This window comes from Phascolarctos cinereus, unplaced genomic scaffold (genome assembly GCF_003287225.1).
Source record: "Phascolarctos cinereus isolate Bilbo 61053 unplaced genomic scaffold, phaCin_HiC Scaffold_1;HRSCAF=81, whole genome shotgun sequence".
NCBI lineage: Eukaryota > Metazoa > Chordata > Mammalia > Diprotodontia > Phascolarctidae > Phascolarctos > Phascolarctos cinereus.
The window spans coordinates 160,966,009-160,992,525 of NW_027555514.1; the positions used below are offsets into that span (position 1 = coordinate 160,966,009).

A 26,517-nucleotide genomic window follows, 5' to 3' on the forward strand; every position below is an offset into this window, starting at 1 on the left:
ACACTTCTAGCCAAAGCTGCCTATCAGTGTCACTTTCCATTTATTTATAAACCCCTTACAATATGGCTTCTGTCTTGCCCTCTCCAATGTTAGCTATGTTCTATTAATTGCCAAATCTGATGCCTTTGTCTCTGTCCTCATCCTGCTTGACCTCTCTGTACCATCCAGTACTACTGAACAAACTCTCCTCCTTAGGTTTTCTTCAAATTGCTTTTTTCTTTCTCTTCCTACCCGATTGATCTATTGTGTTGGATCCTTCTCCTTCAGCATAAGGCTCTATATTTGGGAATACCTGAAGGTTCTGTCCTGGGTCCCCTTCTTTCTTTACTCAAACATACAACCTTGTAGTAATTCTTGACTCCTCACTTTTCCTTACCACATCAGTTCCTAAGTCTTATTGATTCAACCTCTATATCATCCCTTGTATCTGTCCCCATTTCTTCACTTACACAGGTACCATCTTAGTTCAAGTCTTTATCATCTTCCATCTGGACTATTACAATAGCCTCTTAATTGGTCGCCCTGTCTCAGATATCTTCCTTCTATCCATGTTCCACACAGTTGCCAAAGTGGCATTCTTAGAGGAAAAGTCTGAGCATGTCACTCCTCTCTTCAAAAGTTTCAGTGGCTCCCTATTACCTAAGATCAAATACAAATTCTTCTGTCCAGGATATAAAACCCTTCACAACCTGGCACTTTCCTACCTTTCCACTTTCTTACACTTTACAGCACAGAGAGAGTGGCCTCTTGATGTTCCTTAAGCAAGACACGCCATCTCCTGAATCTGGGCCTACTCTCTCACCTGCTCCTCAATGTGACCACAGTCATAGAACAGACATGGCCAACTTGTACTAAAGTAAACAGTATTTCTATCACCCAAAGATAATATAGAGAGATAGAAGATGTTGATTTTGCTGTCTTAATTTTTTTTTAGTCTGTGGGGTTGTAGGCTTGGGCTTATTTTCATGGCTGGTTCAAAATTTGCTGGCTAGTTGGAACTAAGCTTACTAAAGGATAGCTAAACCTACATGCCAGGATGTAGCTACTGGCAATCTAAGCATGAGAACTGGCTTCCAGGAGTGAGATTTTGTCATGTCCAGAGAATTAAGCAAACAAATACATATAGCTAGTTATATGTATATAATTTAATACAGAAAAATGCATGTTAAGAAATTAGTCAATATACATATAAGAAAAAACCTAAAATATTTATAAGCAGTTTTATTTTGCAATCATTTTGTTTTTATGACTCTTAAGATGTAACTTGATCATTTAAGAAAATGAATAAACATCTGTTCTCTTGTCAACAAGTGAATAAGCATCTACTGTACAAACCTACTTGTGCTTAATAATGAAAAAAAAACCAGTTAACTTCTTTACACTGTAAACTATTTCATAAAATCAAATAAACCTAACACTTACCTACTTCACATATGCCCACAATTTTTCATTTTCCTTATGTCAAGTTAAAGCGCATGGTGCCCAGATAAAAAGCATACAAAAAAAAAATCTAGTATGCTTACACTAGCTACAGTAAATAAACTACAATGCAAAAAAAAAAAATCCAACAGGATTCATTTTAAATGGGTGAGGAATAAAAAGAACTGTATAATGTTAGAATACTTTGAAAAGGAAAGTCTGTTTCTTGATTAAACCTATATCATCTTTTCTGCCCACTTACAGTGCCTTAAATTTATCAGTGAAGTTTATCTTCTGTTAACATTAATTTATCCAGATATTAAGGTGCAAAGCTGGCACAAACTGAACACAAAAAATGAAGCTCATTTAAATGGAGTCCTTTATGGACAATCAGTGACTCTTAACACGCAGAAGTCTTTCTTTCTTCTAAAACAAATGTAATGGGCCAAAATATTTGAGGAAAAACGCACAAAGGTACAGCTCTTGGAGGATGAAGTCAACATTTACCAGAAAGGGTGTTTTTTTTTGTTTTGTTTTGACATCAACATTTATATAATACAGTCCATAACATGAATCTGCAATGTATCTATGTCTGGCAGAATTTCTCCACACTTGGGACATGAATGGATTGGAATACTCCTTTGCTGTTGTTGCTGCCGCCAGCTTCTGTCATCAGCTCCTGGGAACAAAGCATAAAAAACTCATCCATCCTATGAGTCATTTGTTGTAAGTAGAGGTTTTTGTTTTTTTTTTAACATACTCATTTTGATAAGCTTAAGTTTAGAATTAAGTAGTCACCAGCATATGTAACTAAACTTCTACTAATAACAATTTTTAGTGGGTTTGACAATAATGTGGTTTTAAAAAAGGTTTTTACCAGTTCGTTGATTTATAGCTGCAGTTATTACAACAGACACACAAATTAAAGGAAAAATCATAAACTCTAAAAGTTGATGGGGACACTAGAGACCATGTAGCCCAGCCTCCAATCTAGTACATGAAGTATCTCCCATAACCTTCGTAAGAGCCACCTAGCCTCTACTCAAACACTTCTGGTGACAAGGAACTCACTATTTTACAAAGCAGCATAATATTCTGCTTCTCTATTTCTATTGGAACTTGAGTTCTGGCTAGAAAATGGATATAACTTAAACGTGTAATGATTAGAAGATTGCTAAGTAAATTATGACATTACAGTGGAAAAATATGGCACTCTAAAAGAAATGAATACCAGGAAATGTAGAAAGCCATGAATGATGCAAAGTGAGATCAGTAGTATTGGAACAGCATACAAACTGACTACATTGATGTGGACATTTTATATTTTACATGTGTCAGAGGGCTGGCTTTAGTGATAGGGAGGCTTGGGTTCACATGCTGAGCACATGTTAGCTGTGAGGCCATGAGCAAGTTCATTTAATCTCTCAGTTTCCCAGGCACACCCCACTACTATCAGATAAAGACCTCTTTCTCTGGGGAAGGAGTTTCCACACTTGAAAAACCCACACATCTGAAGTGCCAGACTTTACCATTCCTTCCTGCTCCCACACCCACAAAAGGAAGCACAGTCAAAAGGAATATCACTTTGGATGGACTTGGAAGGGGACACACAGCAACTGCATCCTTTGTCATTTTCATAGACCTTTAGAGTTACAAGGGACCACAGAGATCATTTAATCCAACTTGTACTTGAACAAGAATTCTTTCAACTACATGTTTGACTCTTTTGTTAAAATTATTATTAGATAACATAATGGTTTTATTTCTTGTTTTATATATTTATCTTTGTGTTATTAATCTTATAATGTTTTAAAAAAGGGCTAATAACTTTAGACAATCACAGGTGTGCATACATGAACTCACATACACGAACTCACACACACCCATTCCCTTACCACCTTCTATGAATATACGTCAGACTGTATTTTTGTGATTAATTTTCCCCTTTAAAGCTGCCTTTGAAATTAATTTTAATCTTATTTTATGTAAGTAAAAACACTTGGTGGAGGCAATAGGGTATGAAGCATACTAGTAGGATTTGTCCTAGATCTGCCCCAAGAAGTTTCTGTATTCTAATAGGAGGTATTCATTAAATCTTTGCTGAATGAAAATTTGTCAACAAAATAAGAGGCACTATTTATTCTTTTTTGGCATAGTGCTTGAAATGTTTGAGTTATTAAGTGATGACTTGAAACTGATCCAGCATTGCCCAAAAAAAAAAGTTTAAAAGCTGATATGCAATTTAAAAATGGGATTTCTGGATTCTTAACAATCATCATTAAAATTGCCTTTCAGCTATCATTTGGTTATCTTCTGGATTTCATTTCTCTTCTACTTATCTCAGTAAAATGCATGTTCTATAAGAGCAAGGGAGACTTGTCTTTGTACTTCCCCAAGGCATTACACATGATAGACTTTCAGCAAATGTTTAACAGAATCTACAAAACAGGGATGATACCTTTCTCTCCCCTAAATCTAACCCCAGACTCAGAAACTTAATGATTTCTGGAGTTGATACTTCGAATTATCTGTAATTTAATTAATTGGGGTATTCCTTCTACTGACTGAGACTGCAACCCCTCTGTGCATTAGGGGATCATCTTCATGAGTTGCTATGATTTAAAAGATAAAAATGAAAACACTGTTCATTATCTGGTAGACAACCTTCTAGTGATGATTCTCTCTGAGATGCCTTTGAATTCATTTTGACTTCATTTTACCAAATTTTAAATATTGAAGGTGGGACAGAATAAGAGATGTGGTTTATCTTAGCTGGGTTAACAAATACAATTCCTAGACAAGACCATACTCTAATTTGAAAGCACCTGCCAGGACCTGCTGACATTCTTTAAGAAGCCTACACCACTTCCCGTGCCCAGCAGTAGGACTTAAGTGAGGTTTGCTTATTTTTAGAATTAGCTAAAAAAAAAAGTTAAAAAAAACCCCCAAAACACCAAATTCTCAAGCCTATGATAGTAACTCATATTTTCAAAAACATATAAGGAAGCATTCTGAAAGTTTCCAGGAGTATAAAAATTTGATTAGATAAGGTTTTGTCTTTCTAAGGCTCCAGAGGCTATTATGCTGTGTGTTACGTAAGCAAAGTAATGGGCTTAATAATTTACCTCTCTGAACAAGGTAGGGTTGCTGGTCTTGTTCATTTGTTGATCTGGCCCCATGACGGCTTTGCAGTTCCATCAAAGACTGTCTGCTAAGAATAAAGATTAGCACACACTAATTTTCTATCATTTTGAACGATGAAAGTAATATAAATTTTAATGTTATCAAATGAGATAACATTAAAGCACTATGTGAATGCTAGCCACTCTACTGGCTGTGTGAGCCTTACCAAGTCTCTCTAAAGTGCTCCAAGCAATTTTCTGAGACTGTAAGTAACAGACAAGCTGCCAGTCTACATCATTAGAAGTAGTTGTCAAATGGGCATTCTCTACACTGATGAAATCACACCTGTGTTTTGTCCATCCCACCCTCAAGATCCCTTCTCACCTCCAAAATGAAGCCAAAGGCAGAGAAAAAAAAATTATATACTTATAGAAGTATTAAATAACATTACTTAAACATGACATTGCCTCAATAAATTAACTTGAAGTATAAAATCAGACATTTGGTAATGAGTTTTCTTTCATAACTAAATAGTTGAAGTGTTTTTTTAATTCATATACAGAATTAAAATTTTTATTTAACATCTCTATTTTAATTTTGTGCAAGTTTTAATCCATTTACATTACAAAATATGACCCCCAAATCCACAATGATGTGTTTTATATCTCTGAAAGAAGGCACCACAGAGAGGCAAAATTTCTCAATGAGTAAATTATATATCCACATAATAAAAGCATCACCAAGGGAGCTGCGTTTCTAAAAGCCTGAGTGGTAGGAATGGCCAACAGTGCATGGAATCCAGCAGCTGGTTCAAAAGAGATTGGAGTCTTATCAAAATAATTTCTCTACTGTAGCCCCTCTAATACTTCTTTTAGCACACTAAGTCTCAACATCCCAGTACTAATCAAACCTGTTTGCACTGGGCTGGTAAGAGAAGCGCCAGTGAAATGGGCATAATTCAGCTATTGTAAATTAGCATTTGGCCAGGAGAATAAACAGCAGATTATAAGTAGTGAGTATGCCATAGTACAGTAGAAGAAGTACTGAGTTTATATCTAGAGAAACTGGACTGAAACTGTTTTGCCACATAATTCTTAGAATTTTCTCCCTCCTCACCTGTAATTCTTGGAATCCCAAGGCTCAGCTCAAGTGCTGTTTCAGAAAGGACTTTGCTAATTCCCTCAGGTGTTATTGTTCCCATATATCTCCCCCAAATTACCTTGTATCTATTTTCTGTTTGCTTATCTGTGTACATGCTGCTTCTCCCCAGTATAATGAAAGCTTTCCTTAACAGCTGTAGGTATTGGGGATGGCCCCAAAACAACCAAAACCCCAGGCACAAGACATAGCATAATCTTCTTTGCATTTAATGGAATCATTTCAAATTTCACAGATACAATGAGATGATCTGAAATGTAGGGGTCAGCAGTTGAAAGCTACTATATTAACATATAAGGTAAACGAGTCATATATCCATTCATCTAATTCAGTTTCTGTTCTTTTTTAAAAATAAAGAGAGCCAGGAGTTGTGTAATACACTTGCAATCCCTGCTGGTGGGGAGGCTGGAGCTTCTGGAGCCCAGGAGTTCTGAGCTACACTGGGTTAAACTGGCTGGGTGCCTGCACTAAGTTCACCATTGACTTGGGGAACTCTGGGAACAGGGGGTCAGTGCAGTGTTGATGGTGGAGCAAACTTGCTCCACAGAACAAAGCAGGTCAAAGTTCCAGTGCCAATCAGAGTGGCACCAAACGTGGGAGAAGTTCAAGCACTGTCAGCGTTGGAGAGGTAGAGAAAGACCCAATCTTTAAAAACAACAAAACCAGAAAAAAGGGGAACTACAGTGAAACCAAATAAACCAGTGCCATAGCCCAAAAGTGAAATAACTGATGTCTCCCATTTACCTAGGACTTCCATGTTCATAAAGCACCTTCTTCACAATAACCCTGTGAGGTGAGTAGTAAAAGTATTTGTTATTGTTGTTCAGTAATTTTTCAGTCTTGTCCAACTCTTTTGAGACCCCATTTGGGGTTTTCTTGGCAAAGATACTGGAGTGGTTTGCCATTTCCTTCTCCAACTCATTTTATAGATTAAGAAACTGAGGCAAACAGGGTTAAATTACTTGCCCAGGGTCACACAGTTAGTAAGTGTCTGAGGCCACATTTGAACTCAGGAAGAAGAATCTTTCTGACTCCAGGCCTGGCACTCTATCCACTGCACCACCTGTAAAGTAGTATCAGCCCCATGTTACAGAAACTGAGGCTAGGAAGGTTAAAGGGCTTATCCATCATCACAAAGTAAGTGCTTGAGGAAGGAATCAAACCCAGGCCTAGGCACTCCAAGTCTAGACTAATACGATTATGCTATTCTGTCTCTCCAGAACTTGAACACACAAACAAAAAAACCACCCTTGGACTTTTTAAAATTTATAAGCAGTTTCTTCTTATAGGGGAACAAAGATGGTTCTGCTGAATACAGAATCAAGCTCCAAGTCTGTATTGCCATCTATTTCAAGTCTGCCTTTCACTTTATCTTACCTGCTCCCATCTTCAAAAACATTGTTTTCTTTCAACAAAAATGCCAGCTGCAATGCCAGCTGTTCCTTTTCTTCATGAATCTTCTCTCTTGCTGCTCTCTCAGCATGGAAGTCAGAACAATAAACCTCCATCTGGTTACAAAGAAAAAAAAATTTGAATTCAACCCACTATGCCTTTCTGTGCACTGCAAACACTAACATATAGCTCTTGCTGCCATCTGCAGGATAACTGAGAAAGATCAGTATAATAACCACTGCCCATTATGAGCTCTTTTCAGCTATATTAGCACAAAGCACTGGGATAAAAGTATCAATTATTAATTTCACTACTGAACTGAAATGCTTTAACTCTTCTACCCCTGCTATCATCCTCTTTCTACCAATACAACTCACAATCCCTTCTGTGGCCAAAGTTCACCAATAACCCCCAGTGACCTTCTGATACTAAACCTTTATTAACTTAGCAAGTTAGTTTTTCTGAAAACAAATATATAGAATGATGGCTAATGAATGTATGGAAGGGGTAGAGAAGTGTGCATTGTGTCACTATCACACAGCTGTCAAGAGTGGCTACCCTAGTCCCTCTCTAGAAATGGATTTTGTGCTATCCACATCCAAAGAAAGAACTATGGAGTTTGAATGAAGATCGAAACATACTATTTGCTATTTTTTTTCTTCTGTTGAGTTTCTTTTCCTCTTTATGGTGGTTCCTCCTATTGGTTCTAATTCTTACTTACAACATCACTAATGTAAAAATATGTTTAATAGGAATGTATATGTAGAGCCTATATCAGATTGTGCGCCATCTTGGGGAGGGTGGTGGGGAGGAAGGGGAAGAAAAATTTTAAACTCAAAAGCATATGGAAGTGATTGTTGATGAATCAAAATAAATTAATTTAAAAAAAAAAAGAAATGGATTTGGGGCCCTCTTTGCCACCAAACCTAATTACTTTGTTCTGTGACACTGAACTTCTAGAAAACAACACAGAAGAAAATGGCACACTGGAAAGGGTCACTGATTCTAGAGTCAGAGGAAATTCAAATTCTACCTCTGATGAATACTACACCAAGGTGACCTTGGGCAGTCCACTTAGCTTTCCCTTTACAATGCCAAGCAAACAAGGATTTCTCCCCCTCCTTTTCCATAGGCTAAGCCAATTAAAAATTGTTTAGAAATATATGTTATATAATTTTTATTAAAAAAAAAAAGAACAACCCAGTGAACTGGGTGTGCCACTAAAAAAAAGAAACAACCTAGAAAATCAACAAATTAAGAAAAAAACATAACTACCAAAATAGAAATTCTGAAAACCAAAGAAGAGATGAACAAAACTGGAAGTTAAAAAAAGATGCAATGACAATTTAAAACTAGAAGCTGTTTAAGATAAAACAATTTTAAAAACTATTAGGGGGCGTAGTGGATAGAGCAGCAGCCCTGAATCAGGAAGACTTGAGTTCAAATTTGGCTTCAGACACATGATGCTCATTAGCTGTGTGCCCCTGGGTAAGTTACTTAACCCCGACTGCCTCACAAAAACAAAAAAACAAAGAACAAAACAAAAAAAAACCAAACTATTATCTGGTCTGATTTTTTTAAAAGAAGGAAAATCAAATCACCAGCATCAAATATTTAAAAAATTATTCACAACAAATGAAAAATAAAGGAAATTATTAGAAACAATATTGTCAGATCTAGGCCAAGATGGTGGAGTACAAACAGCAACCCAGCTGAACTCACCCAATGTTTCCCTCCAAAACCACTTTAAAACAATACCCTAAATCAAGTTTTGGGGCAGCAGAGCCAACAAAAGGTTGGAGTGAGATGTTTTTCTATTCTAAGACAACTCAGGAGTTTGACAGGAGAAGTCTGTGACACCAGGGTAGAGGCCTGTCAAGTGCATGTACACTGTAGCAGCACTAGTGGAAGGCCTTAGAGGCAGTGGCAGCAGCAGCAGCTTCAGGAGGTCTCAGCCCACAGATGGTAAGGGGGTTGGAAAACTGGTGAGAAAGCGATTACAGGCAACCTTTTGCAAGCATTGGGTACAGCTGGTACTGACTGGCAACTTTATTGCCCATAAGCAGTTCTGGGTCACAGTTCCAAGGTAGAGAGAAGCACTCGTGGTCAATCAAGGCAGCAGAGGCCTGGTCTCAGTTTAAAGGCAGAGAAGAGACTAGCACTTGTAACTGTGGGAGGCTTGATGACTTGGTTACAGTTCTAGGGCCAAGAGTCATGTATGAGTCAAGACTCATACTTGTGGATACCCTTTCCTGGATAAAGACTAGAACAGAGACTGGGAGAGCAGTGACCACACCTCTACCTAGAACACAACACTTTGGAAGTACTGAAAATTTTCAAACTCCCAGAACTGGCTCTGAAAATAGCAGCAGAAAAAGCCTGAAGCTTGGGACAAGGCCTCCCTACCCTTGGGTAAGCAGAGCCCAACCTTAACATAAAGTTCAAAGTCAAGAAATAGGCTGGAAAAATGAGCAAACAGCAAAAAATAAATATAAATAAATAAATAGAAGGACTTGACCATAAAAAGCTAAGAAGGTGGCAGAGAAGACCAAGACACAAACTCAGAAGAAGATAATAATGTGAGAAGAGCTACAAGCAAAGCCTCAAAGAAAAATGCTAATTGGACCCAAACCCAACAAGAATTCCTGGAAGAGTCAGAGACAGCAATAAGAGTAGTAGAGAAAAAATTGAGGAAAGAAATGAGAGTGATGGAAGAAAATTATGAAGAGAATTAATGTCTTAGTAAAAGAGACACAAAAAAATACTGAAGAAAATAACACCTTGAAAAACAAAATTGGCCTAATGGTAAAAGAGGCACAAAAATTGACTAGAATAAAGAACTCCTTTTCTAAAAAGCAGAATTGGCCAAATAGAATTGTTGTTTCCCAGTCATGTCTGACTCTTTGTGACCCCATTTGGGATTTTCTTGGCCAAGATACTACAGTGGTTGCCATTTCCTTCTCTAGCTCATTTTACAGATGAGAAGACTAAGGCAAATAGAATAAGGTAACTTGCCTAGGGTCTTGTAGCTAGCATCTGAGGCTAAATTTGAATTCATATCTTCCTGGCCACTGTGCCACTTACCTGCCCCATGGCCAAATACAAGAAAGAGGTACAAAAGCTCATTGAAGAAAATAATTCCTTAAAAATTATAATTGGGCAAGTCAAAGCAAATGACTTCATGAAACATCAAGAAGCAATAAAACAAAGTCAAAAAATGAAAAAATGTGAACTATCTCATTGGAAAAACAACTGGCCTGGAAAAAAGATCAAGGAGAGATCATTTAAGAATTATTGGACTACCTGAAAGCCATGGTCAAAAAAAGAGCCTAGATATCATATTTCAAGAGATCATCAAGGAAAACTGCCCTGATATCTTAGGTTCTCAGGGCAAACTAGAAATGGAAAGACTCCACCAATCATTCCTTGAAAGAGATCCCAAAATGAAAATTCCAGGACTATTATAGCCAAGTTCCAGAGTTCTGGAACTCAAGGTCAAGGAAAAAATATTGCAAGCAGCCAAAAAAAAGAAGCAATTCAAATATCATGGAGCCACAGTTAAGATCACACAAGATTTAGCAGCTTCGACATTAAAGGAGCAGAGGGCTTGGAATATGATATTCGAGAAGCCAAAGGAGCAAGGATTACAACCAAGAATAACCTACTCAGCAAAACTGAGTATAAACTTTCAGGGGGAAAAATGGATAGTTAATGAAACAAATGACTTTCAGACATTCCTGGTGAAAAGACCAGACCTGAATAGAAAATCTGACATGCAAACACAAGACTCAAAAGAAGCATAAAAAGGTAACATCAAGGAGAAATCATAAGAGACAATATGTTTAAACTGTTTACATTTCTATATGAGAAGATGACACTTGATGATGACTCCTAAGAACTTTATCACAACATTTTATTATGTTACAAATCAATTTTAATAATAAATAGTATAAGAAATAATAAATATTCTGAGTTTATTATTATATTTTTATTAGGGATTTACATAGAGGGCATGAGTGTGACTTGATTATGTTGGGATAATTCCCCCCCCCAAAAAAATGAGAAAGAGTGAGAATGGGAGAAGGGAAGGTAAAATGGGGAGATTTTTCTTACATAAAAAGGGCATGCAAGAAAGAGCTTTTACATGGAAGAGGACATGGGTGTGGGGTGGGCAATACTTGAATCCTCCTCTCACTGGAATTGGTTCAAAAAGGGAAAATATATATACATATATATATATATATATATATATATATATATATATGTATATGTATAACACACATACATATACACACTCAGTTGGGTACAGAATTCTATGTGACTCAGCAGGGAAGTAGGAGGAGAAGAAGATAAGATATATGGGGAGGGTGATAAAAGGAAGGGTGGATTAAGGGAAGCAGTGGCAGAAGCAAAACAGACTTCTGTGGAGGGACAGGATAAAAAGAGAGAAGGTTCAACAGAAGTAAATGGAATCGAGAGAAATACCCAGTTAGGAATCATAACCATGAATATGACTGGGATAAGCTCACCTATAAAACAGAAGTAGCTAGCAGAATAGATTAGAAACAGAATCCAAAAATATGTTTTTACAAGAGACACACTTCAAACAGAAAGAGACATCCACAGAGCTGCTGCAGTGCACAGAGGGCTGCAGCAAGTCACTGCCAGGCCTGGCACAAGGTCCTGCCACCAGCCCTGGGGAGTTATATTTGTGTAATACGAATTTATGTAAAGCAAGAGCTATCTCTATGCCCAAATTGCTATGAAACTGTGCATACCCTTTGACCCAGCAATACCACTAATGTAACCCAAAGAGATCAAAGGAAAAGGACCTATGTATACAAAAATATTTATATTGGCTCTTTTTTTGTGGTAATAAAAAATTGGAAATTGAGGGATTGCTCAGGAATTGGGGAATGGCTGAACGAGTTGCAACATAATGATTGTGAGGGGGTACTATTGTACTGTAAAAAATGACAAGTGGTGTGGTTTCAGGAAAAACATGGGAAGAGCTATATGAACCGATTCAACAGGAAGTGAGAAGAACCAGGAGATCATTGTGCACAGTAACAGCAATGGTGTAATGATGATCAGCCGTGAAAGATATGGCTACTTTTATCGACATAATGATCCAAGACAATTCCATAGGACTCGTGATGGCAAATTGCTGTCCAACTCCAGAGAGAGAACTGATAAACTCTGAGTTTAAACTGAAGTATAACTTTTTAGCTTTCTTTATTTTTTTGTTGCTTTTTTTTTTTGCAATATGGCTAATACAGAAATATGTTTTGTATGACTTCACATGTATGACTAATAATCATTTTGCTTGCCTTCTCAGTGAGTGGAGAATAGGTGAGAGGGAGAAAATTTGGAACTCAAAATTTAAAAAGAAAAGAATGCTAAAAATAAACATTTAAAAAAGAAACTATTATCTATTTATATGCTAACAGTAGTGATAACTTAAATGAAATGGGTGAATAATTATAATGATAAGCAATATCCAGATTAAGAGAACCAGAAATAAAGGTTTTTTAAAAATCCAGTCCTAGAAAAAGAAACTGAATAAGCAATAAATGAACTCTAAAGAAAAAATATATGGATTTACAGTGAATTCTATCAAATATCAAAATAATTATTTATAATATTACAAAAACCATTAGCCAATATAGGAAGAAGATTATTACTAAGTTCCTTCTATGACACATATTTGGTCTTGATTCCAAAGCCAGGGAGAGACAAATCAGAGAAAGAAAATTAAAGACCATATTAGCAAAGAGGCTACAGTAATACATCAAAAAGATTATACATTAATACCTGATAGGATTTATACCAGAAATGCAGGCTTGGTTCAGTATTAGAAAAACTATAAACATATTATATTATTATTCTATATTAAGAATCTATATTAATAAAAAATTAAATCACATCATTATATCAAATAGAGAAACAGCTTCTGACAAAATACACTAGAATACATATAAACAAATGGGCATTTTCTTAACATGGTAAATAGTATCATAAGCAAAATCTAGTATTATATATAAGAGGGATAGACTAGAGGCTTTCCCAATATCATCAGGAGTAAAGCAAAGATGTCCATTATCACCAGTATTATTTAATATAATGCTAGGAATGCTTGAAATAGAGGCAATAAGAAAAAAAATCAGGGAAATAAACAGAAACAAGGAGAAAAAAATTATCACTTTAACAAAACAGCAGTATATTAAATAAAATCCTAACAAATCATCAGCCTTTCTATAAAATGCCAGCAAAACTTAGCAGGAAAAGATAGAAAGAAATTTTATTCAAAATAATAACAATGTAAAAAAATATTTAGGAGCCTACCCACCAATGAACATACAAGAAATATATAAATACAAGTACAAAATACTCTTTACAGAAATACAGACCTAAATAATTGGAAAAATATAAACTACACTTTAGTTAGACCATGCCAATACAGTAAAAATGACACAAGTACTTAAATTTACTTATTCACTACCATACCAATCAAATTGCCAAATGATTACTTTATAGAGCTAGAAAAAGATAACAAAATGTATCAGGAGGACTAACAAGTAAAGCATTTCAAGGGAAATAATGAAAAAAGTAAGACAGGAGTAAGCCTCACAGTACCAGATCTCTATACTATAAAACTTTTTTTTATAAAACTGATTTTAAAAAATAAAGGATCGTCCATGGAATAGAAGCACAGTGTTTGATAAACCCAAAACTCAGACTACCAGGGTAAAGACTCATTATTTGACAAAAACTGCTGAGAAACTGGAAAGCACTATGGCAGAAATTAGGTTTAGACAAAGACCTAATACCACATATAATAAACCTCAAATGGATAAATGATCTAAAAAGGTTACCTCACAAACAAATTAGAGAATCAAGGAAGAAAATATCTTTTGCACCTATGGATAGAGAAAGAGTCTATGATAAAGAAGAAAGATGATCAGAAAAGATAAAATGAACAATTTTGATTATATAAAATTGAAAAGTTTTTGCACAAACCAATATAGTTAAAATTAGAAGGGAAGGAGTTAACTGGAAAAAAAAATCTTTGTAGCAAGTTTCTCTATCCAATTTATATAAGAAACTGTTTCAAATATATGACAGCCCCTCCCCACAAGGTAAATGATCAGAGGATGAGAACAGGCAGTTTATAAGAAATTCTTTATCATACTACTTGGAGCAGTTCTTTCAAAACCTTTCTTCTCAGGCCTTTTACACCATTCCTCTCCTGTCCTATCACAGCAAGGGATTTTATTTATTTTGCTGAAGAAATGAAGCCACCTACCATGAGCTTCCTCTGTCTTCTTACTTTATACTTTGAAATCACTTACTATACCTTGCTCCCCTTCATCCTCCCCCTCACCCCCCGCTATGCTTGTCTATGATGAAGAGATGGATCTTTTGTCTAGTATAAAACCAGTATTTGTGTCCTTGCTTCCATTATCTCATTTGTGTTTTTCTCTCTACCCAACCCCATACATAACTTTAATTTCTGCTTTTTTCTGGCTACTTCTCTGATATCTCTAACCCCAGATCTCCACAAGCCCTGTGAGTCCTTCTGTCGATTATGCCATCTCTTTTCAAGATATTAGCCTATATCTCTTTGCTCTTTCACTATCAAACTCCTAGAAAGAGCTTCTACTTCCTCACTTTTCATTCACTTCTCAACCTCTTAAAATCCAGGTTCTGATCCCATGACTTAAACAAAGTGATGTGAAATGTTAGATCTTATAGTTTCTTCTCAGCTCTCATTCTACTTGACCTCTTTGGAGTTTAAGACACTGACAACTTTCCCCACTCAAAGCAGCGAAGAACTTGGATATATTACAGAAGGCAAAGAATATGGGCTTCCTACCAAGAATGCAAAACTGAGTATAACACTGTAGAGGGGGAAATGGACCATTAATGAAACAGAGGTCTTCCAAACATTCCTGATTAAAAGACCAGAATTGCATAGAAACTTTGAAGTGCAAATGCAGGAGTAAAGAGAAGCACAAAAAAGGTAATCAAGAATGAACAATAACAAAGGATTTAGAGAATGGTTCTGTTACATCTTGATGATCTTAAGAAAAAAATGGAAAGAGGGAAGAAGAATACACTGGAGGGAGGGGGAAGGGAAAGAAGGTTAGGGAAAATTATCTCATATAATTAAGCTACACAAGTAGACATCAACACAAATAAAGAGATAAAGTAGAAGGAACTGGTTGATATTTGAACCTCACTTTCATCTGAACTGGTCAAAAGAAGTAAGAACACACAAAGTGGGTACAGAAATACCTTTCAGTCAACAAGGAAATATGAGGGAAAAGGGAAAAGATAAGGAAGGAGAATTTGAGGGACAGTATTTAAGGGAAGGATTAATTCTAAGCAAAAAAAACCTAAGGATGCACAAAACTATTTATAGCTCTTTGAGGTGGCAAAGAATGGGAATCTGAGGGGATGTTTATAAATTGGGGAATGGCTGAATAAATTATGGTATGTGATAGAATACTTTTGTGATTATTTTTAATCAGCATCATGATCAATCACAATTCCAGAAGACTAATGATGAAATACACTATCCACAACATGACACAGAAGAGAAGGACTCAATACAGAATGAGACAAATTTTTTTTGGATATGGCCAGTGTAGAAACTTGTTTTGATTGACTATTACATGTTTGTAATGGATTACGTTTTTCTTGTGTTCTCATTTGGGAAAGAGGGAGGGAGGGAGAGAGGAATGAGAAGGCAGATTTTGGCCAACTAAAATAAATAAAATATTCAAAAAGAGGAGAAAAAAAGAAAATATATGAAACAAGGCTGATGTGTCTAAAAGAATGACAATAAGATGAAGCTCTTAAAATTCTAGATTGTATGAAAAGACATGAAATATAAAATATAAAAATTGAATGATATAAGATTTCACTTAGATTTTCAATACTTAAGCAGTATATCTATACTAATCACCTTGCATTTTACCAATAATCAGATATCAAGTGGCCTTTACTTTTTTCTTATCCTTTTCACATGGAAAAGGATAATAAATCATGATCTGTAGCTAACTATGAAGCTATATTACAGAATGTAACTTAATTAATATTAAAAGAAAATTTCTAAAATAATAAAGCAGAAGGTTCTAATGGCCTAAACGTATGAGGGCAGTAAAATGTAGTCAATAATGTGAAGAATGCCCTTACAGAGACTTTGCAATTTGCCACCTATCACTTATAACTGATAGTCTTTTAGGCAAATGTTGCCTGCCACAGAATTTTAGTTCACCATGATGTTATGATTTCCAAAGCTGAAGCCAGACCTGGGAGTTTAAACCATGCTAAAAAACACATCTTTAAAAAATTTCTGGTTACAATTCCCTTTCTATAGCATGTTCTTGCTAATGGGATCAAAGAGATCTAATGAAGACCTTTAGTTTCAGCAGTAAATGATCACCTATCCCAACAGATTGCAAAAAGGCCTAATTCTGATAATATATTTGTTCTCCTGGGGATTCCCAGGTTAATTGTATAACAGTATACCCCTGATTGGATATGCTTTTTTTTTAGATATTAGATTTTTTTTATTATTGAGGAAAGGAATCATAAACAGAATAGTGCATATTCTAACACACTGAAAAGTTAAGGACTCTTTTCAATACCGTATGTGCTAAGGGAACAGTAAAAGGCCAGAGAGGAATAGTTTGTCACCACGGAAATACATGATCTTCACCTCTCCTCAGTAATGTATGGAGAGAAATCATTCCAGTTAAGTTTTAAAGACTGACAATATGGATATTTGATTTTAAAGTACATTGATGACAGACATACGAAAGTACTATATGTTACTAATTACTGCTAATGTTATTATGGTTTTACTTCACAATGAAATCAACATTAGTTTAGGTGATGCTTAATTTACCAAGTGTAAAGTATTATTTGTACCTGAGCCCGGAGGACAGCCATGGTCTCCAGGTCTTCTTCCTGCTTAGCAATAGTCTGCTTCATCTCATCCATTTGCAATTGTTTGGAAGCCAGGGCTCTCTCTGCTAAATCAAGCTTTTCATTTAATTCCTTCATCACTGACCTGTCAACTTTTTCTGCCTGTTATAAAAGATTCATTGAAGAGAAAATATTGAAACCATAAAATACCTTTTAGTCAAATAACAAACAAAATATATATGGATAAATTATTGGTTTCCATTTATTCTGTCTCTTAATAACAAAAGCTGCCAATTTTTTTTCACAGTTTCTTAGAAATATCAGTGAATACCAATTTAGGACCGTTGGCTTCCTGGTGGGATTTAATACTTAATCTCAGGCTAAAAACGATAAACAAAACCAAATCACAACAGCTAAATCCCTTTAAGTTGACTGAGGATGTAACTGATTCATATTATTTTAAAATGTAATTTCTTTGTGTAATCTATAGAAAAGGAAAGGAATACATTAAGTTAAAAGGTGACAAGCACAAGTGAAAGGGCATTTCAAAAAATAAACTATAACTCTACTGGGCTAATGAGAATCACTAAAATTATAATTTGGTGAGAATGATAACAAAAAACCCTTCTGAAATTAAAGTTGTCATAATCTAAACCACTCTGACAGGCATTTGCTTGGTTAAAGTACCATATCAATTTGGGCAATCAAGTGTAGGTCAGTTTCTGTATAGATAAAAATACTTCTAATTCCAGCCAACTCTCTCACTGTGCATAATATTGATCACAAAAGGCCTATGTGGATGGATCACACAAATCTATCACCAATGTCAGAAACATTAAAATATCATCAAGAGTAGGTCAGAAGTATCATTTTTGTATACAATAGCATATTACATACATATGAAACAGATGACAAAAAACAATACTAAGTCACTAAAAATTATAAACTTAAAATAACTTTTGATGCAAAACTTACATGTCTTTGCTGAGGTTATAACAACTGAGCTATTTGACATGCACAATCAACACAGAAAATTATATTCCTTTCTACTCTCTGTGTAATTAAACTTTTTTTCTTTAAATACCTCTTTTCTTTTTAGTTCTTCAATTGTTTTCAGTGCATTACTATGTTCAAGAAGAAGCTTTTTGTGTGTAGTCTGTAAAATGGCAAATTTGGACCTATTTCAACAAATAAAAGAATTAATTGGAAGACTGGAAAAAAATCAGTGATTTTATTACATTCTCTCCTCCTTCTCCCCTAAATAGGCAAAATGCCTCCCCTGTGATATAAATGCATGTTAGTATTTCTCGCCTCCTTTCTCCCTCAACTTCCTAAGTATCAGGAAAAATAGCTCCACCCAGCAAATTAAGATGTAGGACTCAATTCTTCCTCCACTCTATCCCAATGCTTCTTTCCTAATGAACGATGCTACCCCATCAGAAGAGTTCCCTGTTACTCATGTACAGTAGTTAAAAGAGGAATTTGTACACATTGATCATTCCCCAAATTCCACTCTATTATCATTCCATTTTTGTCAGTGCTTTCATTTATGACAGACTCACTTTTCATCATCAGTTTTGGCTTGTTCCATTTTTATTTCTGACTGCATACTCTCCACTTGTAACTCTAACTTTTTGTTGATATATACTAATTCTTGCTTTTCATCCAACTCTGATGGGGTTGCAGAATTTCTCCTTTCAAGGGCATGACACCTGAAAAGGGCAGAGCAGAGATTTAACTGGAATGGAGACAGTTCTTTCACTTCTAAGCCACCCAGGTCAGAATGGAACCCAACTTGTCGCCATATATAAAATATCATTCAAACTTTTGACATGTGACTTTAACACATTTAAAACTCTAAGCTTATATAGGAAATGTAAAGTATGTCATATATGTAATGTATAGAGATTTATTTAATTGTTTAGAAAACAAAATGCTGTTGAAACATGTGAAAACTTCTCTAATCCAAGAAGAACATACAAAGTATAATCAGCTTCAACACTAGCTTTAACACTATGCAAAAGAACAAGAAGATGCACTTAAAAAGAAATAAAGGCATTTTAAATTTCTCACTACCACTCATTAGCCTTGATAACTGATCCATAATGAAAAGATTTTTCCAATTAAAAAGCTACAACTTCTTCCTCTTCTCTTCTCCTTTAGTTGAATGTTATTGCTAACATAATCTTCTTGGAAAGTTTACCTTACTTTGTAAAATACCTCACATAGAGGAATTTTTTACACACACACACACACACACACACACACACACACACACACACACACACATACACACACACAAAAAATAAAAGGTTATCAAAAATTATAACAGCTTTTCACATATATGCCTGAAACCATTATGACATGAGGTTTTTCTGACTTTAAAACTAAGAATAGGTCTGTATTAACTCTACATGTTTCTTTTTATTTTCCAAATGCAGATTAGCTTTATCCTTTATTCTTACTTTTCTTGAAGCCTCTTCTTCATTAGCTCAGCTTCACTGAGTTTAGTGTGAGCTTCTTGAAGCTCTTTAAATAAAGCTGTTACCTGGAGGTTCAGTGTTTCCACTTCACTTCCAACCTGTCCAACAGAAAATTCAAACACACAAAAGTGATTACTACAGATTTGCTTTTCTCAAAAAAACAAAATAAAACAAAATTCATTTGTTTAATTATTCTGCTACCAGTTTTTTGTAAATTTGAAAATAAAGATATTAATAGTCATGGAACTGTTTTCAATGTCAATACCTCATAAATACTTGTTCATGTACTTTTAAAATAACTTATTAAAGGTAGTTTTTGGAAATAGCTCTCCTTCCTTCACATCCTCTACCATCAGAATAAATGACTACATCACAACTTTAACCATGATTGTGGTTCAGCCTTAAATTTCCAGAAATATAACTCTGTTTAACCAGCCCTTATTTATCTGGATCTTATTTTGTGACTCTATTAATGTTAAGACTCTTCTCCATACAGGGAAATAATGTCTTTTATGAAGTCTAAGAGGAGTCAATCATTTTTTACAATGAGCTAATTACTGAATTAGCAGAAGTGGAAGCTTCTGTGACTTCCTGGTAAGCCTTTGGGTTTCGGCTTCCTTTTTCATGGTTAGATGGTTAAGCAGAAATGAGGTTTTTATTTAAATGTTGTATTTTATTGTATCCCACAGAAACTTCTGTGGCTACAAAAACTTCCTTGTTTTGGCTTGTAGGCTCTTTTAGGTTGACTTGGAAACCTTTATAAAACATATCCACCTTACCTAAATCTTCTACCTTGTAGCAATCAAGAAGGAGAAAGTCTCCAGAAATTTTCTGGACTATCTCTATTTTCTGATATTTCACTTGTGTCTGGCTCCCAACTGATCCAAATATTAGGTTAAAATATTAAATATTAATTAATTAAAATATTAAATTCTCAAGAAAAACTCCCATTTTCACAAGACCTGCCTTTGTAATTTTCCTAGTCCCTTAAGAGATTCAGGGAATCTCTCAGCATAGGCCCGACAGCTGTAATACCTGGGCCAAGATTTCCTACATTTACAAGAATGAAGATCTGGCTCAATGAATTTTACACAGAATGAAATTCAAATCAAGAAAAGAAAACTTGAGAGTGATGATAAATATTTAGAGAAAATAGAATGTCTGTGATCCCAAAGCAGATGATATATCCTAGGAATGAAATCAGTAACATAATGCAGTATTCATCTTATAGCAAATCTATAAAATATGTTAGAGAAACAGTCTTTGAATTCTGTTACCCACAGTCTCTATGCTTTGTTCCTTTTCTTTTTCTTCTTCAGGGCCCTCCTCAGTCTGGGTGCCATTCTCAGAATGATCTCTTGCCTTCTTTTCTAAATCTGCAAGTCTGAGAAATTTCAGTGTTACTTTCATTGAGGTCTAAAGACAAATGACAATTGCAAAAGTGCTAACTGGAATATGGTTATACCATGTTTAAAGACTAACTATGGACTTGCTCTTTTAGGACAAAGTTGGCTGACAGATTTAAGATATAATAAGCTTAAGAACTAATACAGGGGGCAGCTAGGTGGCGCAGTGGATAGAGCACCAGCCATGGAGGCAGGAGGACCTGAGTTCAAATTCAGTCTCAGACCAGACACTTGACACTTATTAGCTGTGTGACCCTGGGCAAGTCACTTAACCCTCATCACCCCCCCCCAAAAAGAACTAATACAAAAAACAAGGATTGTCCTAAACTAATCTAGAATATATGCCTTGTCTGTCCTCAAGTAACTGTAATATTCAGGGATTTATTTTAATCTCTCTGTATGTACATCTGGCCTTTCCTGAAATGTGGCTCTTCCTCACACTCAGTAAGGCTCTTCCTTCCTGGAGGAGATTAATTTGCCAAGCCCTGGGACAGAACCTCATTGCTTTTTACTTGGACTATTAGAATTGTCTTCTAATTGGTCTCCCTAACACAAATTTCTTCATATTCCAATCCTTCCTCCACACAGCTGCTAAAGGGATTTTCCTAAAGCATAAGTTTGACCATGTCATTTTCCTCTTCCATAAATTCCATTGGCTCCCTGGATCAAATATAAAGTCCTTTATTTGACATTTAAAGTTCTTTGTAATCACATCCCTTCCTACTTTTCCTATATTCATGATCCAATGTAAAACTGTTTGGAATTTCAAATGACAAAACCAGGTCACTTCCTACATTTTCAGTCTTCCTATAATTCGTTCCCCTCTATACACTCTACAATCTAGCCATCCTGTCCTTCTTGCTGTACCTCCAACATGAGACTGGTCTCTGTGCCTTTGCCCTGGAAGTTAAAAATACTTACTTTCCCTTCTTAATACTACTTCTTAGAATCCCTAAATCCCCCTAGGATTTAGCTTAAATAACACCTTTTGCAGGAGGTCTTTCCTGGTCCCTGTAGCTGTTGTGGCCTTCCCCTCCTAAGGTTATCTTCTAACTACTCTCTACATGTCTGATGTGTACCTATTTATTTACATGTCTCCCCCAGAAAAATGTAAGCTTTTTGAGGGCAAAGAATGGTTTTTACCTCTGTATGTATCCCCAGTGTTTAGCACAGTGCTTGGTACATAGAAAGCATTTAATAAATGCTAGGTGCTTTATAATACAATTTAAGATCTGGTACAGCTAGGCCACTTTCCCTTGCATTTCTTTTCATTAGTTCCTTTGATATTCTGGACTTTTTGTTCTTCCAGATGAATTTTGTTATGGTTTTTCTAGCTCTACAAAATAATTTTTTGTAGTTTGATTGGCATGAGGCTGAATAAGTAAATTAATTTAGGTAGAATTATCATTTTTATTATATTAGCTTGGGCTACCCATGAACAACTGATATTTTTCCAATTATTTATATCTGACTTTATTTGTGTGAAGTGTTTTTGTAATTGTGTTCATATAGTTCCTGGTTTTGTTTGGCAGGTAGACTCTCAAATATTTTATAATGTCTACAGTAATTTTAAAAGGAATTTCTCTTTCTAGCTCTTGCTGTTGGGCTTTGTTAGTAATATATAGAAATGCTGATGATTTATGTGGGTTTATTTTACAGCCTGCAATTTTGCTAAACTTGTTTATTATTTCAAGTAATTCTTTACTTGATTCTCTAGGACTCCCTAAGTATATCATCTACAAAGAGTGATAGCTTTGTTTCTTCTTTGCCTATTCTAATTCCTTCAATTTCTGTTTCTTCTCTGATTGCTACTGCTAACATTTCTAGCACAATATTGAATAACAGTGGTGATAATGGACATCCTTGTTTTACTCCTGAGCTTATTGGAAATGCTTCTAGCTTATCCCCATTACATATAATGCTTGCTGATGGTTTTTGATAGATGCTATCTATCATTTTAAGGAAGACTCCATTTATTCCTATGCTCTCTAGTGTTTTTAATGGGAATGGGTGCTATCTTTTGTCAGAAGCTTTTTCTGCATCTATTGAGGTAATCATAAGATTTCTGTTAATTTTGTTGTTGACAGGGTCAATTATGCTGATAGTTTCCCAAATACTGAACCAGCCCTGCATCCTTGGTATAAATCCTACCTCGTCATAGCATATTATCCTTGAGGTAAGTTTTGTAATCTCTTTGCTAATATCTTATTTAAGAATTTTGCATCTATATTCATTTGGGAGAGATTGGTCTATAATTTTCTTTGTCTGTTTTGGCTCTTCTTGGTTTAGGTATCAGTACCACATTTGTATCATAAAAAGAATTTGGTAGGGCTCCTTCTTCACCTATTTTCCCAAATATTTTATATAGTATTGGAATTAGTTGTTCTTTAAATGTTTGATAGAATTCACTTGTAAATCCCTCTGGCCCTGGAGAATTTTTCTTAGGGAGTTCATTGATGGCTTGTTCAATTTCTTTTTCTGAAATGGAGTTAAGCATTTTATTTCCTCTTCCATTAATCTGGGCAATTTATGTTTTTGTAAATATTCATCCATTTTACTAAGATTGTCAAATTTATTAGCATACAGTTGGGCAAAATAGCTCCTAATTATTGTTTTGATTTCCTCTTCGTTGATGGTGAATTCACCCTTTTCATTTTTGATGCTGGTAATTTTGTTTTCTTCTTTTTTTTAATCAAATTAACCAAAGGTTTATCTATTTTATTGTTTTTTTCACAAAACCAGCTCTTAGTTTTATTTATTAGTTCAACAGTTTTCTTAATTTCAATTTTATTAATCTCTCCTTTGGTATTTAATTGGGGATTTTAAATTTGTTCTTTTTCTAGCTTTTTTAGTTGCATTCCTAATTCATTGATCTCTTTTTTCTCTATTTTATTCATGTAAGCATTTAGAAATATAAAGCTTCCCCTAAGGACTGCTAATAATTAATGAAGTTATTGATTGTTTTTATGATTTGTTGTTTGACCCATTCATTCTTAATGTTTCCTAAGAAGCATAAAAAACAGTACTGTTACTTCTAACTTTGTACTAAGGCTTTTTTAGTTGATAAGATACTGAATGAAAGCTGGCTCACTTCTTTCTTAGAACAGAAACTTAATGTTATTGAAAATGCTTTTATACCATTTCAACAAACTGACTGTGTGTGATTACATTTTAGACAAATATAACAGTTGTATTACAGAGATAACAAATGTTCATTTAATTTGATGAAATAGTTATCACAAGGTAACATAATGTTCTGACTTGAACATCAAACTTGAAGCAACAAACCAAGGGGGTATTTTCACATACAGAGGACTGAGGACAACGTACCCTTCATGGTTCTCTAGCTCAGGGGTTCTTAACCTGGAGTCTGGGAAGCTAAAAATATTTTGCTAATTGTATTTCAGTATAAATTTAATCCTGTGTATTTTATTTTATGCCTTTAAAAATATTATCTGGAGAAGCAGTTCGTAAGCTTCAGCAGACTCCAAAGGAGTCTAGTATACAAAAAATATTAAGAACCCTTGCTCTAGATAAACTCCACCAAAAGAAAAAAGAAAAAAATAGTGATAGTCAAGAAGTATAAAATATATTCTATATAAGAAGAGATAAATGCTATTACTTAGTGTTAATATTAGGTATGTAATGTATAACAGGAAGGGGGGAAGGGAATAAGCATTTATATAATCCCTACTATGTCACAGGCACTGTGCTAAGTAAGTACTTTACAAATATTCTCTCATTTAATCCTCACAACAATATATTATAATTATCTAAGTATATAATAAATATTATATATTTAATATTAAATCCAGAGCCAGTCTCAATCAAAATCACTCTCTATACTTAGAGTTTGGGAGCTTCTCAGTCCCAATTTGTCTGTGGCTGTGATGCAGTAGGGGAGTAGAGAAAAGGACAGAAAAATGCCCACAAAAATCTTTAAAAACCACTCTGACTCTTAAATGCAGAGCTGAATTGGGGACAAGAAAAAGACAGACTTTGTGGAAGTGGAATTCAAGGATGATTTGGTGACTCTTTCTCATGGTGCCCTTGGTGAGACAGTAAGTTATCCACCCTAAAGGGTAGCTCTAGATTACTGGCTATAATCTGAAGGACTGAACCCCACTTTTTTCATGCTACAACACAGGGTAATACTTCATTTGAAGATAACATCTGTGTAAGAGAGCTTCTGTATACCGATCATGCTAAAAGAATACAATTAGTAAATTTATGTGTTATGGATCTACTTAATTAAAATACACTTTGATTACTCATGGCCAATAAAAACCTAAGGAGCCAAGAAACACTAGAAACATCCCCTATCAAGGATTGGCAGTTTTGCCAGTATGAGAACTCCCTCTGACCACTGCATAACTTTGAGCCTTAAGTACAGCTGTCTGAGGGTCAGAGAGGTTACATGACTTGCAGGTGGTTACAAAGCTGCCAAGTTATCAGTAAACCCAGATCTTTCTGATCCCAAGTCTGCCTCTCTATCCATAGGCCAAACTACCTTTCAATCTCTTGAAAAACAAATACCACCACCAAACAATAATTATTAGCCTTAGTAATAGAAATGTAAAAAAAAAAATCATTATTAATTTGCTTCTTTTCTGACTTTAAACATTTTTATTTTATTTTAAAGAGATTTGCTGATGCTCTTTTGTTTCTAAATCAATCATTTTAAGATATAACTTTCCTTCCTTGCCCTATCTTTCAGTGAGCCTTTCCCAACAAAGAAAAAAAACAAACAAACCAGTTAAATGAAACTAATTGGCATACTGACTGCATAGGCAATGTTCCATTCCCACAACTTCCTGCCTCTCCAAGTAAAGGAAGGAGGTGCATTTTTCTCATTTTTTCTCCAGCTTTGCTAATATGTCATTGGTTTCACCACTAGTTAGAGATGATATAACCAATCATACAATATGAAGATACCAAGTAGAGCTCTTAAGGAAGTGCATTTTAGAGTCTTGTGATAGGGGCCCAAATCAGAGAGGACCTCAGAGGCCCTCCTGTCCAACATGTACGTATAGCAGAAATCCTTCTCTAACTCCCCCAACAAATGTATCATCCAGCCTTTGCTTGAAGACCATTATACTTCCATTTAGCTCTAAATGTTAGAAAGTATTTTATTATATGGAGAATAAATCTTCCTCTCCACAGCTTCTAACAAGTTCCTACTTCTGTCCTATGAGGGCCACGCAAAAAGTGTCATGCTATTCAAGCATGGGACATTGATAGCCTTTAGTAGCTAGTCATCAGTGTCCCTATTATATCTTAAAATGATTAATAGGAAGGCTACAGGGAAAATATCAAAAAGCCCTGAAACACCCCAACCCTGACTGTCATTAGCAGATTAAAGTTGAAATAGCTAAATTAAACTTCTTCCATTTGAAGTAATTTTGGGTAAACTGAATTTTAAAATTATATTTAAGTGATAGTATTAGTCTCACTTTCATGCAATTAAGTCATATGCTAACAGATATAACTATCGAAAAGTAAAATTATTTCATATCACAATCACACATTCGTATAACTTTGGAATCTCACAATGATGCTATCAGGCAAAGAAAACAATTCTTACTACAGGAAAACAGACT

The 26,517-nt window shown here is 35.1% G+C and overlaps 1 protein-coding gene and 1 long non-coding RNA gene across 5 annotated transcripts in view; one reads left to right on the forward strand and one right to left on the reverse strand.

Annotated features, from left to right (window-relative positions):
- Nucleotides 1-1,206: 1,206 nt before the first annotated feature.
- Nucleotides 1,207-26,517, reverse strand: part of OPTN (optineurin) — a 47,506-nt gene continuing 22,195 nt past the window's right edge. For 2 of the 4 annotated variants that reach the window (XM_020999728.2, XM_078154762.1), the window contains exons 7-14: nt 20,793-20,895; nt 19,494-19,609; nt 18,591-18,740; nt 18,113-18,206; nt 17,032-17,190; nt 7,078-7,208; nt 4,545-4,630; nt 1,207-2,098 (exon numbers count right to left, since the gene is read on the reverse strand). In XM_020999728.2, the coding sequence (XP_020855387.2) occupies nt 1,968-2,098; nt 4,545-4,630; nt 7,078-7,208; nt 17,032-17,190; nt 18,113-18,206; nt 18,591-18,740; nt 19,494-19,609; nt 20,793-20,895 (970 nt within the window). In that variant the 3' untranslated portion in view covers nt 1,207-1,967. The remainder of the gene's footprint in view (nt 2,099-4,544; nt 4,631-7,077; nt 7,209-17,031; nt 17,191-18,112; nt 18,207-18,590; nt 18,741-19,493; nt 19,610-20,792; nt 20,896-26,517) is intronic. The other 2 variants (XM_020999729.2, XM_020999730.2) reach the window with 2 other exon arrangements.
- LOC110217352 (uncharacterized) lies at nt 2,059-25,450 on the forward strand. Its single transcript, XR_002327032.2, has 4 exons — nt 2,059-2,145; nt 6,449-6,493; nt 23,005-23,093; nt 24,886-25,450. It is a non-coding gene; the product is annotated as an uncharacterized LOC110217352 (long non-coding RNA).